The 14,513-nt window shown below is 35.4% G+C and overlaps 1 protein-coding gene across 2 annotated transcripts; it reads right to left on the bottom strand.

The window, feature by feature from the left end:
* Positions 1 to 7,129: 7,129 nt before the first annotated feature.
* LOC6572835 (calcyphosin-like protein) lies at positions 7,130 to 12,733 on the bottom strand. Of its 2 annotated transcripts, none has more exons than XM_015166619.3 (6): positions 12,667 to 12,733; positions 8,075 to 8,223; positions 7,856 to 7,975; positions 7,737 to 7,794; positions 7,445 to 7,657; positions 7,130 to 7,377 (listed from the first exon to the last, which is right to left on the bottom strand). In XM_015166619.3, exons 1-6 carry the CDS (start codon positions 12,712 to 12,714, stop codon positions 7,276 to 7,278), a joined length of 690 nt encoding a protein of 229 aa, XP_015022105.1. In that variant the 5' UTR covers positions 12,715 to 12,733; the 3' UTR covers positions 7,130 to 7,275. The 2 variants fall into 2 exon arrangements, with proteins under 2 accessions (XP_015022105.1, XP_001998941.1); XM_001998905.4 differs by lacking the exon at positions 12,667 to 12,733 and adding an exon at positions 10,260 to 10,431.
* Positions 12,734 to 14,513: the final 1,780 nt, after the last annotated feature.

A 14,513-nucleotide genomic window follows, 5' to 3' on the forward strand; every position in this document is an offset into this window, starting at 1 on the left:
CGCTGGATCCGATACGTTTATGATTGGATAAACGATCTTCAAGAAGCAACATGTTTAAGGCATATGCATTTACTTGAACAACACAAGATTTATTGAGCTGAGTACTTAAGACTGGCCTCATTTCTCATTTCTCTAAAGAAAAACAAGTAAATAAATAAGGAAATATACAAAAATATTCTTCTTAAATTAAAAAAAAAAAAAAAACAAAAGACTCTTAAATTTAATTTTTACCTAAAATAAAGTTAAGTTTGATCATAATTTATTTCTTTATAGAGAAAAAAAAAATAATAATGACCATAAATCAAGAAATTCAGACAGAAAATTTGTTAATTTTTATAACTATTTTTAATATGTAGTATAAACCATTATTATTAATGCTATGAGGAATAACTTCTTATTAACTAATTTACTGTAGTTATCTAAGCATTACTTTCGACTTTAAGTACGATTCCTCGTATGTATATGCACCTAGTACAATCGAGTTCTGATAATTTGAGATGGCGAGGACATCAATTTTCGATTTAGACAGAAATTCAAATTATTGAGAATTATTGAAAACGCCATTGTTTTCAATTTGTCGCGATTTTCCATTTATCGAGAGTCGACTGTATTTCTATTACAATTACCAGCCCATATATGAAAATGCATATCAAGATATGAATTGCCTCAAGTTTACCAGTTTGATGCAATCCTTCAGTTGCTCAGCTGCGTTTCGCTTGCCACTTGCCGCATGCCACACGCCGCCTGCCACACGTATCGATGATCCAGTTAACGTTGTCGCCCGTCGCTGGGGCACCTTAATGAAAAACTAAATTGTCAATCAGCCATGAATTGAATGAAATGAAGTGTAAAATTACAATTTCATCCAATTTGCAATTAACTCAATGAGAAGATACAATTTTTACACAGCAACTACTCTCCATCTCGCTCTCTCTCTCTCTCTCTCACTCGCTCACTCGCTGTCTGCTGTTGCTTCTGCTTCTTGCTATTCATTTTTTTTTTTATTATTCCCATTTTCAAATTATTCCAATGGAACGCACCGGGCAACGGGATGTTCGGCATTTTTGGTGTCGCTATGTTGAGTGCTCTACACTTTCACTCTATGCCACAACAACAACAACAACAATAATAACAGCAACAGCAACAACAACACCAGCAACAGCAACACATTGCGGTTGCACAGACCGCTGACAACATGACAGAAACAGCATGTCCTGAATGACGGACTGAGCAGCATGCCGTAGAGCAGGTGGGCGTGGCAGCCAAATGGGAACTGCGATTGCTGCTGCTGCTGCTGCTGTTGGCTGGGGACAGACAGAGCACAAATCGAGCGAGCTGCAAATTGCGAACTGGCCAAGTTTCGCGTGAATTACTTGCAACACGGCGCCCACTACCTTGCCCCATTCGCATGAGTAGCTCAACTTCTGTTGCTGCGCTGCTGCTGCTGCTGCTGCTGCTGCAAAAGTGCAAGTTTAATTGCATTGAGTGTAACTAGTTAATGGCTGAAATTGCAAATTGAAATGGTGACAAAGCAATTGAGGTCAAAAACTCCCCAAACAGCACCAGCAACAGTAGCTGGAGGAGGAGCAGCAGGGGCAGGAGCAGGAGGAGGAGTAGCGCCAGCAGACAGCAGAGCACAAAGAGGCAGCTGTGAGTGGCCAATCGCTAATTACAAACGGACAGCGCTGCCAATGGGGTCAGTTGCCAGTGGCCAGCAGACAGATGCAACAACAACAACAAAAAGAGAAAATGTAAACGGGACTACAACAACTGCAACGACAGCTGTGAGCGAAATGTCAAAGTTGCAATGCCACTAAAAACATTTACAAATTGATTTTTTGTTGCGGGCTACAAATATATATAAATGGCGAATTTTTGCATATGAATAGCGAACAAAACCGCAGCGGGACTTGATTGCCAATCACACACATACACACACACACACACACAGAGAGAGAGAGAGACACAACTAATGCATTCAATAGCACATTTTTCGGACGCAATAATGTCCATAATAAAAAGGCCATTTGCATGTTCATTTTTCGCCGCACGAAATTGAACTAAAAATTCGTCTGTTGTTATGCTTGTTGTTGTTGTTGTTGTTGTTGTTGCTGGTGTACAGTCATTGCTGTGGGGAAATTAACATTTAACATTTAACATTTAGCACCCGCTGCTTAGTTGACCAGCGTCCAAAAATTGCGTCTAAGCGACAATTTTTATTCGGCTGCCAACGCGTCGTATGCGCAATGCCAAAAAATTTGCGCTGAAATAATGATAGGGTCAAACAGCAGCTGCCACTGGGCATGGCCGTGGGCGTGTCAACAGAATGGACATCTAAATTTTGCCATTTTTAAATCAATTCAATAAATATTATTGTCAGTTACAGACTGACCTCTAAATAAAGAACACTAAATGTAAAATTAAAAATATTAAAGAAAAAATAATAAATATAAAATATAAAAAAAAATATAAAATATAAAATATAAAATATAGAATATAAAATATAAAATATAAAATATAAAATATAAAATATAAAATATAAAAATAAAATATAAAATATAAAATATAAAATATAAAATATAAAATATAAAATATAAAATATAAAATATAAAATATAAAATATAAAATATAAAATATAAAATATAGAATATAGAATATAAAATATAGAATATAAAATATAAAAAAAAAATATTAAATATAAACTATAAAATATAAAATATAGAATATAAAATATAAAATATAAAATATAAAATATAAAATATAAAATATAAAATATAAAATATTAAATATAAAATATTAAATATAAAATATAAAACACAATGTATAAAATATAAATTAAAAATCCATTAAAATCCAATTAAATTAATCGAAATACTAAATAAATATTACAAGTTCGTTTATTTACAAACTTTTTACTGTAATCCCACTTTTTTTTTTTTTTAATATACCTCGTATTTATTTGCTCTGCAGTTGGGGCGTATTCCCTGGCTGGCCATTAAATAGAAATTACTCTGCCCAAAGTGCATATGTTATTATTTGATAAATAGTTTGGGAGAGGGGGGGGAGGCTGGAGGCGGTCGAGGGGGAATTGCAGGCGATTAAGCTGGATTAATAACTGACAATTAAACGCGACGGCAATCAGGCAGATGGCAGCCATTTAATGTGCACTCGTATTAACATATTGTGTTCTGTTCAAAAAATAAGAGAAAATCGCAGAGCGCGCACGAAAAATGGAAAATCAAATGATGAACCTGACGAACAATTCAATCAGACTGAGGTGTGAAAATTATACGCGGAAGCGGAAATTGTAGCGTGCATTGTGCACCAGTTGCCATTGCACTCGACATGTGCAAGTGTGTGTGTGTTTGTGTGTGTGTGTGTGTGTGTGTGTGAGGTGTGCATTGCAGGTGCTGCTGTAAATGGAGCTTGATTTTTCGATATTTCAATCAACGATGCGCGCAGTTTGTTAAGCTTTTTGCATATTTTATGCAATTTGAGCGAATGCCCAGCCAGCAGCTGGCCACAAATACAAGCAACGACACCAACAGCAGCATAATCATCATCATCATCATCATCATCATTAGATGAGGGGACATTAAATCATCGATTCAGCAAGTACCTGTTAAGAGCCGCAGCCACATTTTATTTTCGGGTTTGGGCTTCATTTCGATTTACAGCTGGCCAAATGCCCAGAAACCAGGCCGAACATTTCAGTTCATTCGTGCTCCCTCTCTCTCTCTCTCTCGCTGTCTCTGTCTAGTTTTCTCTCTGTCTACTTGACTTTTTGGATGCTTGCTTGTGCATATTTTGAATGCGCGCATTTCGATCACGTGATTGAGATTTTTACATTTAAAACGTGACTGAAATATTTTGCAGCCTCTATGCCTATACAGAGGGGACAGAGTATGGATGACTCTCCATTTTTGACTGACTCACTCGCTCACTCTTTCGCCCTCTATCTCTCTCTCTCTCTCTCTCTCGCTCACTATTTGAAATTTATTCAATACTCCTTCAATGATACGCCCTATGGCCAGTCGAGTGTGTCTGCCTTTTATTATCGTCTTTATGTGTGGGCCTTTCATTGGGGCTCGCCTCGGGCTTTCTTCGGCTCTTCTTGTTTCGTTGGCATTTTTCAATCAACAACGAATAGCGAGTGTTAACTAGATTTAAATAATGCATAAGCCGCCACAGTGTGTGGCCGAATGTGTGCGACAAATTTATCCATTTGGCCAGCGCAAGGATAACAAACAAGGACAACAGTCAGCCAACAGCTGGTACTTCTGCTGCCCCTGCTGCTCCTGCTACGCCTGCTGCATTTAATTTATGTACTCCATTTGTATAGCATTGTTCGATATTTTAATGCACAATTAATTAGCAGCTAATTTGTGAGTTAATGCGATCGAAATGGCGCAATTTACGCTTATTTAGCCAGGACAGCCACGCCAGGACCTGCTGCAATTATACTTAGCCAAAGGACCAGCGACAAATGGACAGCTGCAAAAGCAAATGACCAAATAAAACATAGCAGAGCATATTTAATTGAGATTTTACAGCGATATATATACATATATACGATACTAGATGGAATAGTTGTTACTGATTGATGGAGATTTAAAACAATATTTTATTTGACATTTGTTGTGGCTTATAGACTGAGTTGGATATGCTGGTTCAGCCTCTACATATACAAATTAGAAATGCAGAAGCTGAACTCTCTAATTCAATTTAAATATTATTAAATAAATATTTCCATTATTTTTAAATTATTTTCGCTGTTATTTATTTTTCTCTTGCTCTCTTGCCAACTTTCTAGTTGATTAAATTATCGATAGTCAGCTCCAAGGTTGACTATCGATTCTCAATTGAATTGCTGTCGATACTTTGCCATGGTGGCTATTGTCAATACCTCCAATGAAAATTCTAGTTCATATACTATTTATATACTATTTGCTGCTATTTATTCCTCTAGCTGATTTAGTTGAGTATCGATGACACTATATTAAATGCCCGATATCAATTCAAGTGATCTAGTGCTATCCCCTTCAATAGATACTATATAATATATTGTGGTGTAGCACAGTATAGTAAACTATCGATAACATTTCGATCAAGTATCGATAGTCGACTCTATATGTATCGACTCTATCGCATCGTTGACTATCTATCTCTATCTCTAGTTAACTAGATGCACTCTTGTACTTATAAGTTATATATTTGAAATGCATTTTAGCTCCAATTAAATTTGAGTTTTATTAAATAAATATATTTATTTTAATTATTTACTGTTATGTGACCTATCACCTCTTGACGAATAGGTGAGCATCAATGGCAGTAAATGATCGATAGCATATCAATAAAAAATCGATAGCCGACTCTAATTCCTATTGGCCTACTTAAGATGCAGCCAATTAAAATAGCCAATTCACTGTAAAAGATTAAAAAATATTACAAATTTGGCCCATGACCCAACCGTTTACAAGGAATAACTTTGCTTCGTTTACGCACAGTAATCTAAAACAAAATAAATAAATAAATTCGAAATTCATTTCATTCCGCTACCGGCCAACGATTTGTAGCAAGCACAGTGAGGTGGAAAATATATTTCACACAATGCTGGGCGTAACAAGGATTATCCTTGAATAAAGAAATTTACAAAATTCTAGACATAATCAAACTGCAATTATTTGACTTTAGAAAGAGAATTTTTCGTTGCTTGCTCTATTCTTAGTTTCTTTTTCTGGCATTTGGCTTTATTTGTGAATATGAAATTGCAATCAATTTGAAAGGCTTAGCTTAAACATTGACAATGTTTGACTGGCAGCTCTTTGAGATTTGCAATTTTTCCCCAGCTGCAAATGCGATACATAATTTACACAAATATTGCACTGTGTATTGATGTGTGTGTGTGTTTGACTGACAAACCGAAATGTTGTTGCCACACACACACACACATAGAGATTTTTGGCAAACACTTCAGGCAGCCAAGTGTGAAAACTGAAAGCCAATAAAAGGCATTTTCAAGAGTTTTAAGAGCATAAAACAGCTCGACGACGAGTCTCATGTGGCAGGCAATTAATTGAAATTGGTTTTATGTGGCCAACAATAATAACAGCAGCAGCAGCAGCAGCAGTAGCAACAACAACAGCAACAATCAGCTGCAATTGACAACAACTTTTTGATATATGTAAATGGGAATTGCAACAGTTTTTCTCTGTTTTGCCAGCGAAACGTAAGCAGCATAATTCACATGGCAAACAAGTTGATAAATTTTTAACTTGCAGCTAAAGTTAAAGTTAAATAATAAAGAGAAAAGACGAAGACACGAATTGAGCCAGCAGCAGCAGCAGCAGCAGCAGCAGTTGAGGCAGACCAAGTTGTGGCACTGCAAATGCAAATGTTGCAGGCTGTAAATAAAATTTAATGAAATCATACTATAAACTTGTAACTTTCTGATTTACAGTGAAGACGATTGCAGTCGACTTTGTTAGCCGAAAACTCAGTTGAGAGTTTTCTTTCTTTTTTTTCTGTTAGTGTGGGGCAGGGGTAGACGATAGAGTGGAGGGTGGTAGGGCGGCTGGGCCTTCTTCACTGGCTGCGTAATTTCAACATTGGCAATTAAAATTTCGTATGAGTTGGCTGCAATCAGTGCACAAGTTGCCACACACACACACACACACACACACATACACACACTCGCAGCCGACAATCTCAGCTGGTGTCTGCATAATTTAAGGCATACATTTAGGCTGCCATCGCTCGACTGCTCAAACCGTTCTCAGCGCCTGCTGTGACAACTGTGTGATAAATGCCTGGCACACCAGCAAACACACACACGCACACACACACACATTGCCATTGCCAATGCTGACAATTCCCAAACAATTCTACGAGTCTCCTTCAGCAACTAACCATGTTTGTTGCAATGATTGTCGTCTTGGCAGCACCCGCTTGATTATGGGCTAGACTCGGGCTCGGCAGATCCAGGGTTCCAGGGGCCGACTTAACTGCATGTAGGACTACGAGCAGGCAGCAAATGTTTAGACAAAACTTTTCGCTTGTTACTTTGCATATCTAACAAAAGACTTTCGACTTGCAACTGCTACGACAGCCAGCTGGAGTCGGTTATCAGTTGTGGGGAAAAAATACCAAGATTTTATTAGTGTGCGTGTATGTGTGTGTATAAATTAAACATGAGCAGGACTAAAGACTAGTTAGATTCGTCAATTAGACACTCGAGATTGAGAGTTATGTAGACAATAACACCCAAGGGGCGCTTCACATGACATAGGCGCGACGCATCATCAGATCAAAGTACATATCGTTGTCAATCGAGGCGCTGATTGTGGCATAGTAATTGATGAACTCCTCGCGTGTGATCTGCAATGGAATATAGATTAGCTGCAGCTTAGCTATAGCTGTTATCTAAGCTGTTACTCCCGCCCACCTTGCCATCGAGATTGCCGCGTCCGCCCTCAAAGTTGTGCAGAAACTCCGTGAGGATCTCATCCTCGGTCATCTCGCCGCTCTGGTACTTGGGATGCTCCTTCACCGAGTAGACGTTCTTCAGATCGGCCAGGGTGATGACGCCATCGCCGTTCTTGTCCATTTTATTGAAAGCCTGATCGATTATCGATATGCGCGACTGCGACATGGGCGGCTGCAGAGCAGAAATTTTGAATTTTTTAGAAACTCCATTTAATAATTCATTTCATTTCGTTTCCTGTGAAGCTACTTACGCGCAGCTTGAGCAGAAACTCCGTCATATTTATGGAGCCGCTGCCATCCTCGTCGAAGCTAATTTTAGAGTGGAGACATTAGTTTGGCATTGAAATTGAGGTGGTGGCAGGAGACTCACGCGTTAAACATCTGCTTGATTTCGTCGTCTGTCACGTCCAGGCCAATGTCCCGAATGCCCGAGATGAACTCCTCCTCGTTCAGGGCCTTGCTGCCGTCGTCGTCCATGGCGCGAAAAGCCCTAATTCAATAATTGCCCATTAAACAAGTAATTGAATAATTTCTCAAACTTGCCGTCAAGGAAAAAAAAAATCATAATATGAAATCAAATGAAACTCACCTGCCCATGCCCAAAATGCCTGTTGCGCCGCGGCTCAGGCAGAGCAAACGCAACTTGGTAATGGGATCCTTGTCGGCGCCATCTGTCAGCTCTCTCAGCGCCCTGTTGGCCAGGTTCGCTTCCAGCGTGTACAGGTCTCCATTTGAGGGCTGTGCGTGAAGTAAACCAATCAATATTTCAGGCATTAACTAACTGCGCCCCTATCGATTGACCCAACTTTTAATGGGAAACTTTAAAATGGGTATTTCCATGGCAACGACAGACATTGACATTTTATTGTAATTTATTTTAATTGAAAAGTGAGTATATAGTGGAGTTGATAAGTAATGATATAATACTACTACTACAGTGCGGCCAGAAGGGTAAGTCGAATATGGACTTCCCTGTATATGTATACGGGGTGCTCAGCAGAGCAACCCACTTAGTAAATCGACTCATTGCCTTGATTAAATCGATTGGTGTTGATTAAAAACGTGCGTACAAATATACATCTTATGATGCATGTCAGGTTATCTTCCGCTTGCTCTATATATTTTTTTAATATTTTCACTTTTGCAATATACTAGGAACTTTCATATTTAATGGAGTCTGTGCTTAATAAAATTATTTAAAAAAAAAATAATTCAATTTAAAAAAAAAATATATATATATATATATATAAATATATTTATAATATTTTTTACTATAATCCAAAAATGTAAATAGATTTTAATATTAATTGTTGGAAAATATTTACAAATTTTATCTTCATTTCAAAAATTTCATTGTAAAAGTTAATATGAAATATGAACATGTATATAATAATGTCTTTTAAAATATGAAAAAATAATAATAATAAATACAAAATAAAATAAAATAATATAAATAAATAAAAAAATAAAAAAAAATTTAAAAACTCTATAATAATAATTGTTTAAAATTTGTATCTAGATTACAAAAAAAATCCATTAACAATGCTGATGTTCGAAATGATGCTGTTTGAAAGAGATTCTAAAACTAAAGAGAGAATAATCTCAATTATACTAAAACTGAAGTTTTTTTACTGAGCTATATATTTATTGGCCACAATATTGCCTTTAAAAAATATTAAAACTGAAGTTTATTATTTTTTTTAATTATTAATTTAATGCAGCTTATTGTCTTTAGCTCTATTGCTAAGTGCCGTTGCTGCTATCAAGTCATTAAATTTTTCTTTTTTCTTGCAATTTACTAATCGGCATATACGTTTTCAGCCTTATGTAGATTGTTTGAGGAACTAAATTGGCAGCAATCTGACTTGAATGATCAGATATTCTGTCCAAAAATATTATAAGTTAATTTCTATTTATTAATTTTTATTGATGAACTTAATTTATTCTGAAGTTTCTAGTGAAACTCGTTTGTCCACAATATCGTCAAAATCGTCAATCACTGCTCTTACTCTTGCGATAACTTCATTCTATCGAATCAACAACAATTTCATATATGTACACCTCCCAAGAAATAAGTGAGAAAAACTTATTTCCTCTGTTTACATTAATTAAACCTAAAAAACAACCAAAGTATCCGATTTCACAACTTATTCTATATATATTATAGTGCTATATCCAGCTATATTTATCAATAGATATTTATATATTTGTAGATAGATATATGAAATATCGTATATAAGTCATAGATAAATACTTATATAAGATCTTTCAGATCTTTCTTCTTAGAGCACTCAAAAACTTTTTCGCAGTCTAGATTAAAGGGGGCTCAATTTAGATAGTTAACAACCGCAGCAACAATTACTATATACATACATATATATGTATATATAGGTATATTTCGCAGTAAGTCGTAAATGAAAGGCCGCATTATTTTCAGAGCTGAGAAATGCGAAGCGTTTCTCATAAACTAAGCGATTGTATAAATAAACTCTTGCGGGTAATTGCGCTCTGATATATGATGAGTGCGACAGACTTGGACGCTGGCTGAGGATGAATCATCGAGTAGTCGGAGTGCTCAGCTGATCTTCTCGAGTTGTGCATGGGATTTGACTATCAACGAAATTGTTTTCATTTGTGTGAAAGCGCTTGCAGTGCAATTTGTTTAATTGAAGCCCAAGGTGAAGGTCAGGTGCGGCCAGGCCACACAAACAAAAATGAAAAGAAAGGCAGGGCGGGGGATGGGGCGGAATAAAATGAGGAAGCAAACAACTTACATCCATTGCAGCAAGAGTCGAGTACTTTTTCTATGAGACTCTGCACTTAGTATTTGAGGCGAGTGTTTACAAAATTTGTGCCTTTTGCAGCAAGTTTTCCTTTTGGCGCCCAACCGAATGGATAGCTCCAAGATACTTGTTACTTTAGCGGCTTTGAAATGCAAACTGAATGCGAGGCACTAAAAAAAATAAAATGAGAAATAAAATAAAAGCACAAGTAAAGCGGCGACGGCAGCAATGAATAAGCGCGAGAGTGAGAGCGACAGAGCGATAGAGCCACAGCGGCCGCAAAGCCCGCAGAGCGAGAGAGCGACAGAGCGAGTGAGAGAGCGTGGAATGAATGGCAAATGAAATGCGGACTGTGCGGAGCTCGAAACTAGTTACTTACTTACAAACATTTATAGTCATATGGAGCAGACAGACAGACAGACAGACAGACAGACAGACAGTGGGCCGCAATAGACAGTGGGGCCAGTCTGACTGATTCATACATTTGGCCAATTGCTCGCTCTGTCCAACTATCTGCCTGTCTCGCTCGTGCTGTGGCCACCTGTTTCTGGCTCTTTGTGGCCCGCTGCACTGTAAAACATTTTATTTCAATTAAAGCTGCGGCCTTCTACCCATCAGATAGTTAATATTGCGCTCGGAACGGGCTTTTATTTGGCCGGGCCAAACATGTGACGCGACACAGAAATCACACACACACACACGCATACACACAGAGTCACACGATGTCATGTCCGATAAATTGTTGCAGATAAAAGCGACAGATAGAGAGACAAACAGACAGACTGCAATCAAAACCAGAACCCAAAGCAAAACACCTAAAAGTATGCAATCAAAATTTCACTCGAAACGCAATGTCTAAAAAGCGGCAACAGCTTTGTGTGAACTGAGAGAGGGTATGATTAGTTAAGCATGCACTAGGGGTACTCCAATTAAAAAAAAAAAAAAAACCTTTGCGATCTTAGTATATATTTCTTTATAAGAAAAAATAAATTTAAAATACAACAAAAAAATATGTTGAAGTAGCGCTGAGTATATCTAGTAGGTAAATTAAGTCTCGAAGATTTCATAAATTTATCATTAACTATGTATAAAAAAAAAACTATGTATATTTATATAAAAAAGTTTTTTATATTATTATTATTTCTGTATTTAATAATGTTTACTAAATAAATAAGTAAAGCAATTCTAAATACAAATTTAATTTTTTATACTCTTTTCTTATAGTTTCAACAACTGAATATTTCTTGTTGATGCCATTACAGCAAATATTCATATATAAATCATTCATTCGTTTTGCATGCACTTTCGCATAAATTTCTCTTCATAAATCAATTAATATATATATCTATGGCATAAATTACATTAGTCATAATTTAAGTAAATTTTCATTAAAATTTGACTTGATTATGAAATTGATATGGGCTAATATTTTACTTAAATATATGTAACACTTTTTTGTGTTTATTTTAAAAAGTTTATTTAAGTTATATTTATATTATTGATTTATAATTTTAATATATGCTATAATTCCAAATAATATTAATTTTGTAATGCAATTTTGTAATTTTAAAAAGATATAATTTCTCAGTTGAATAGCCTTAGCTAAGAACTTTTCAAAATAAGTTAATAACTTTATGTGATTGTCAACAAAATTAACAAGTAAAGTAAACCACAAAAAAAAAAATTATTAAAATAAAGAAAATAATATTATTAATAATAAAAGTAATAATAATAAAAAGTTATTAATTATTGCATTTGAATATTTACAATTAATCTTGCAGACCCTTAATTATTATAATACTGCATATACTAACTAGTTTTTTCGCTTTTCTTTGCTTCATTGAACTAATAGTAGATGAAATGGAAGTGCTTGGATTTATTGCATAGCAATGTGATTAGTTTGAAAAACAGAAATAATCTTTATTTGATCAACAATCTATGAATTGTTATGGGACATGCTGCATTTGGCATTCGAGTTATTAGTTTTGAGACATATAATCAAATAGCGGACGACAAACTAATTTGCCAAATTATACGTCATTGCAATTGCTTTCACTATCTATGTGTGAATGGGTGTGTATGTGTGTGTGTGTGTATGTGTATGTTGCTTCGTGCAGTTGGTTAATTGAAAGGAGGATTAGAGTACGTTGGCATGTTAGCTGGTCATTAAGCTGAACAGTGGTGCGGCGGTGCAGTGGTGCAGCGGTGCAGGTGATTGGCGAACAATGTCATGCTGTTACCCTAATTAATGTTTAGGGACCGAACTGAAAGCAGGTGGCACAACTACACTGAACAGCACTTTTGTGGCCTACTTTATCCCGCCTTAAGGCATTCTTGTGGCATATTTTCTTGCACAGTCCATGGGTGATTCACTATTTAGCCCGCTAATTGGTTTCACCTTGTGTCTGCGCCGCCAGCTCGACTTGCGCACGGGCCTATAGAACATGACTGACCGCAAACCGAAAGCAAACTGAACCCCGCCGAACCTTGGCCAGTAGCCCTTGATTCACATTTAGGCCAGGTGGTTGAAGCAACCAGGCAACTGGCCACAACACAACGAACGCGGACAATGACCGCCACAAAAATATTGTCGCACCAATTGCCACAGCTATTTAATTACAATAATCAATAAGCTACGAAAATCTTAACAAACTGTTTGTACAGTTACTCTAATTGGACTAGTTAGCGGGTTGAGACGACTTGGGCATACCCTGAAGAAACTTATGTAATCAAAGTATAGATAATAGATACTTTGATTACATAATTTTTTTCAGTGTATGCCCAAGTCGTCTCAACCCGCTAACTAGTCCAATATATATATATATTATTATTATTTTTTTTTTTTGGTTTTTAGTTTAAACAATTTTTTTTTTTTTTTTTTTTTGCATTTTTTTAACATAATTATTATAAAATATATTAACAACAATATTATAAAATATTAGTTCGTTCAGTTGTCTGCTAATGCCGTATTATAGCTTTTTACATTCCTATTGACATTAGATATTTGTAAGCATATTTATTTATTTTATTGGGATATTTATTTATCGATTGGGCTTTAATGATTTCAGATCCAAGAAGCCTCGAACAGACATTTTTTCATAGGTAACGTTTGATATGATTTTTTATCGATTTTATGAGAACGTAAAAACTTATCGATTATTTCGAGCAGTTTATTAAAGGACCTTCATGAATTATTTTTAGTATTATACGAGCTTTGACTAGCTCCAAGGACAACGGGTTGAAAGGTGAGAGCCGAGTTAAGAACATGACTAAGCAGTTTTTACTCTCGATTATCATGAAATGTGTTTATATTTTCATATATATTTATTTTTGTAGATATGGTATGCCACAGCCTTTAATTCCACCTCAGCTCCAATGAGTTCATGTTCATGTTACCTCATAATACCCTTTATTGGTGTACTATAAAAATGAAATTAGGCTATTTTCGTCCTATTAATTGTTAAGGATTTACGACTCTATAACGATTTCCTATTTCTAATTATACAAAAAATAATTATATTTCCTTTTATTTTAGTTTTCTGCGTTATATTATTTTGACAACAATCATATAAATCATAAAAATCCTTTGATTACATTTTATTTTTAACAGAGGTTACCTAAATATACACAAAATCATTGAATGGAATTAAAAAATCATTAAATAAGTTTTATATCATCAGAGTTTTTGATGGAAAGCAATCTTTAGTTCTTATATAACTTAATACATATTTCAAAAGAGTAATATATAATATGAAATGCTTATATAAATACATTCATTCGGGTTGTTAAGATACTATATTTAAATGATTTATGGATTTAAATATAAAAAAAAAATGAAATAAAAAAAATTATATACAAAATAATATAACAACTAAAAAACTCACTTTCAAGAATTTTGTTAAGTGAATAAAAAATATAAAACATACAAAGAGGAAAAAACATCACAAATAGAGAGCTTTATCCATTATATAAATCAAACAATATTTCTAAACAATTCCAACAATATTCACAAGATCTAATGCTAACTTCTACATCCATAAGATACTTGTACGCCCTTATCCTTTATTTATAAATATCCCAATTTGACAGATTTGAATACACATGAGGTTAACTAAGCACATAAGACAGAAATCGGATCATGTACAGCGCGTCGAGTGTTAGTGTGCGTGTGTGTCTGTGTGTGTGTGCGTGTGTAAGGTATTCGAATTGGGATCCAGAGTAAACTCGATGTGAATGCGTAAGCCC

Source organism: Drosophila mojavensis, unplaced genomic scaffold, assembly GCF_018153725.1.
Source record: "Drosophila mojavensis isolate 15081-1352.22 unplaced genomic scaffold, ASM1815372v1 contig_16, whole genome shotgun sequence".
Classification (NCBI taxonomy): Eukaryota; Metazoa; Arthropoda; class Insecta; order Diptera; family Drosophilidae; genus Drosophila; species Drosophila mojavensis.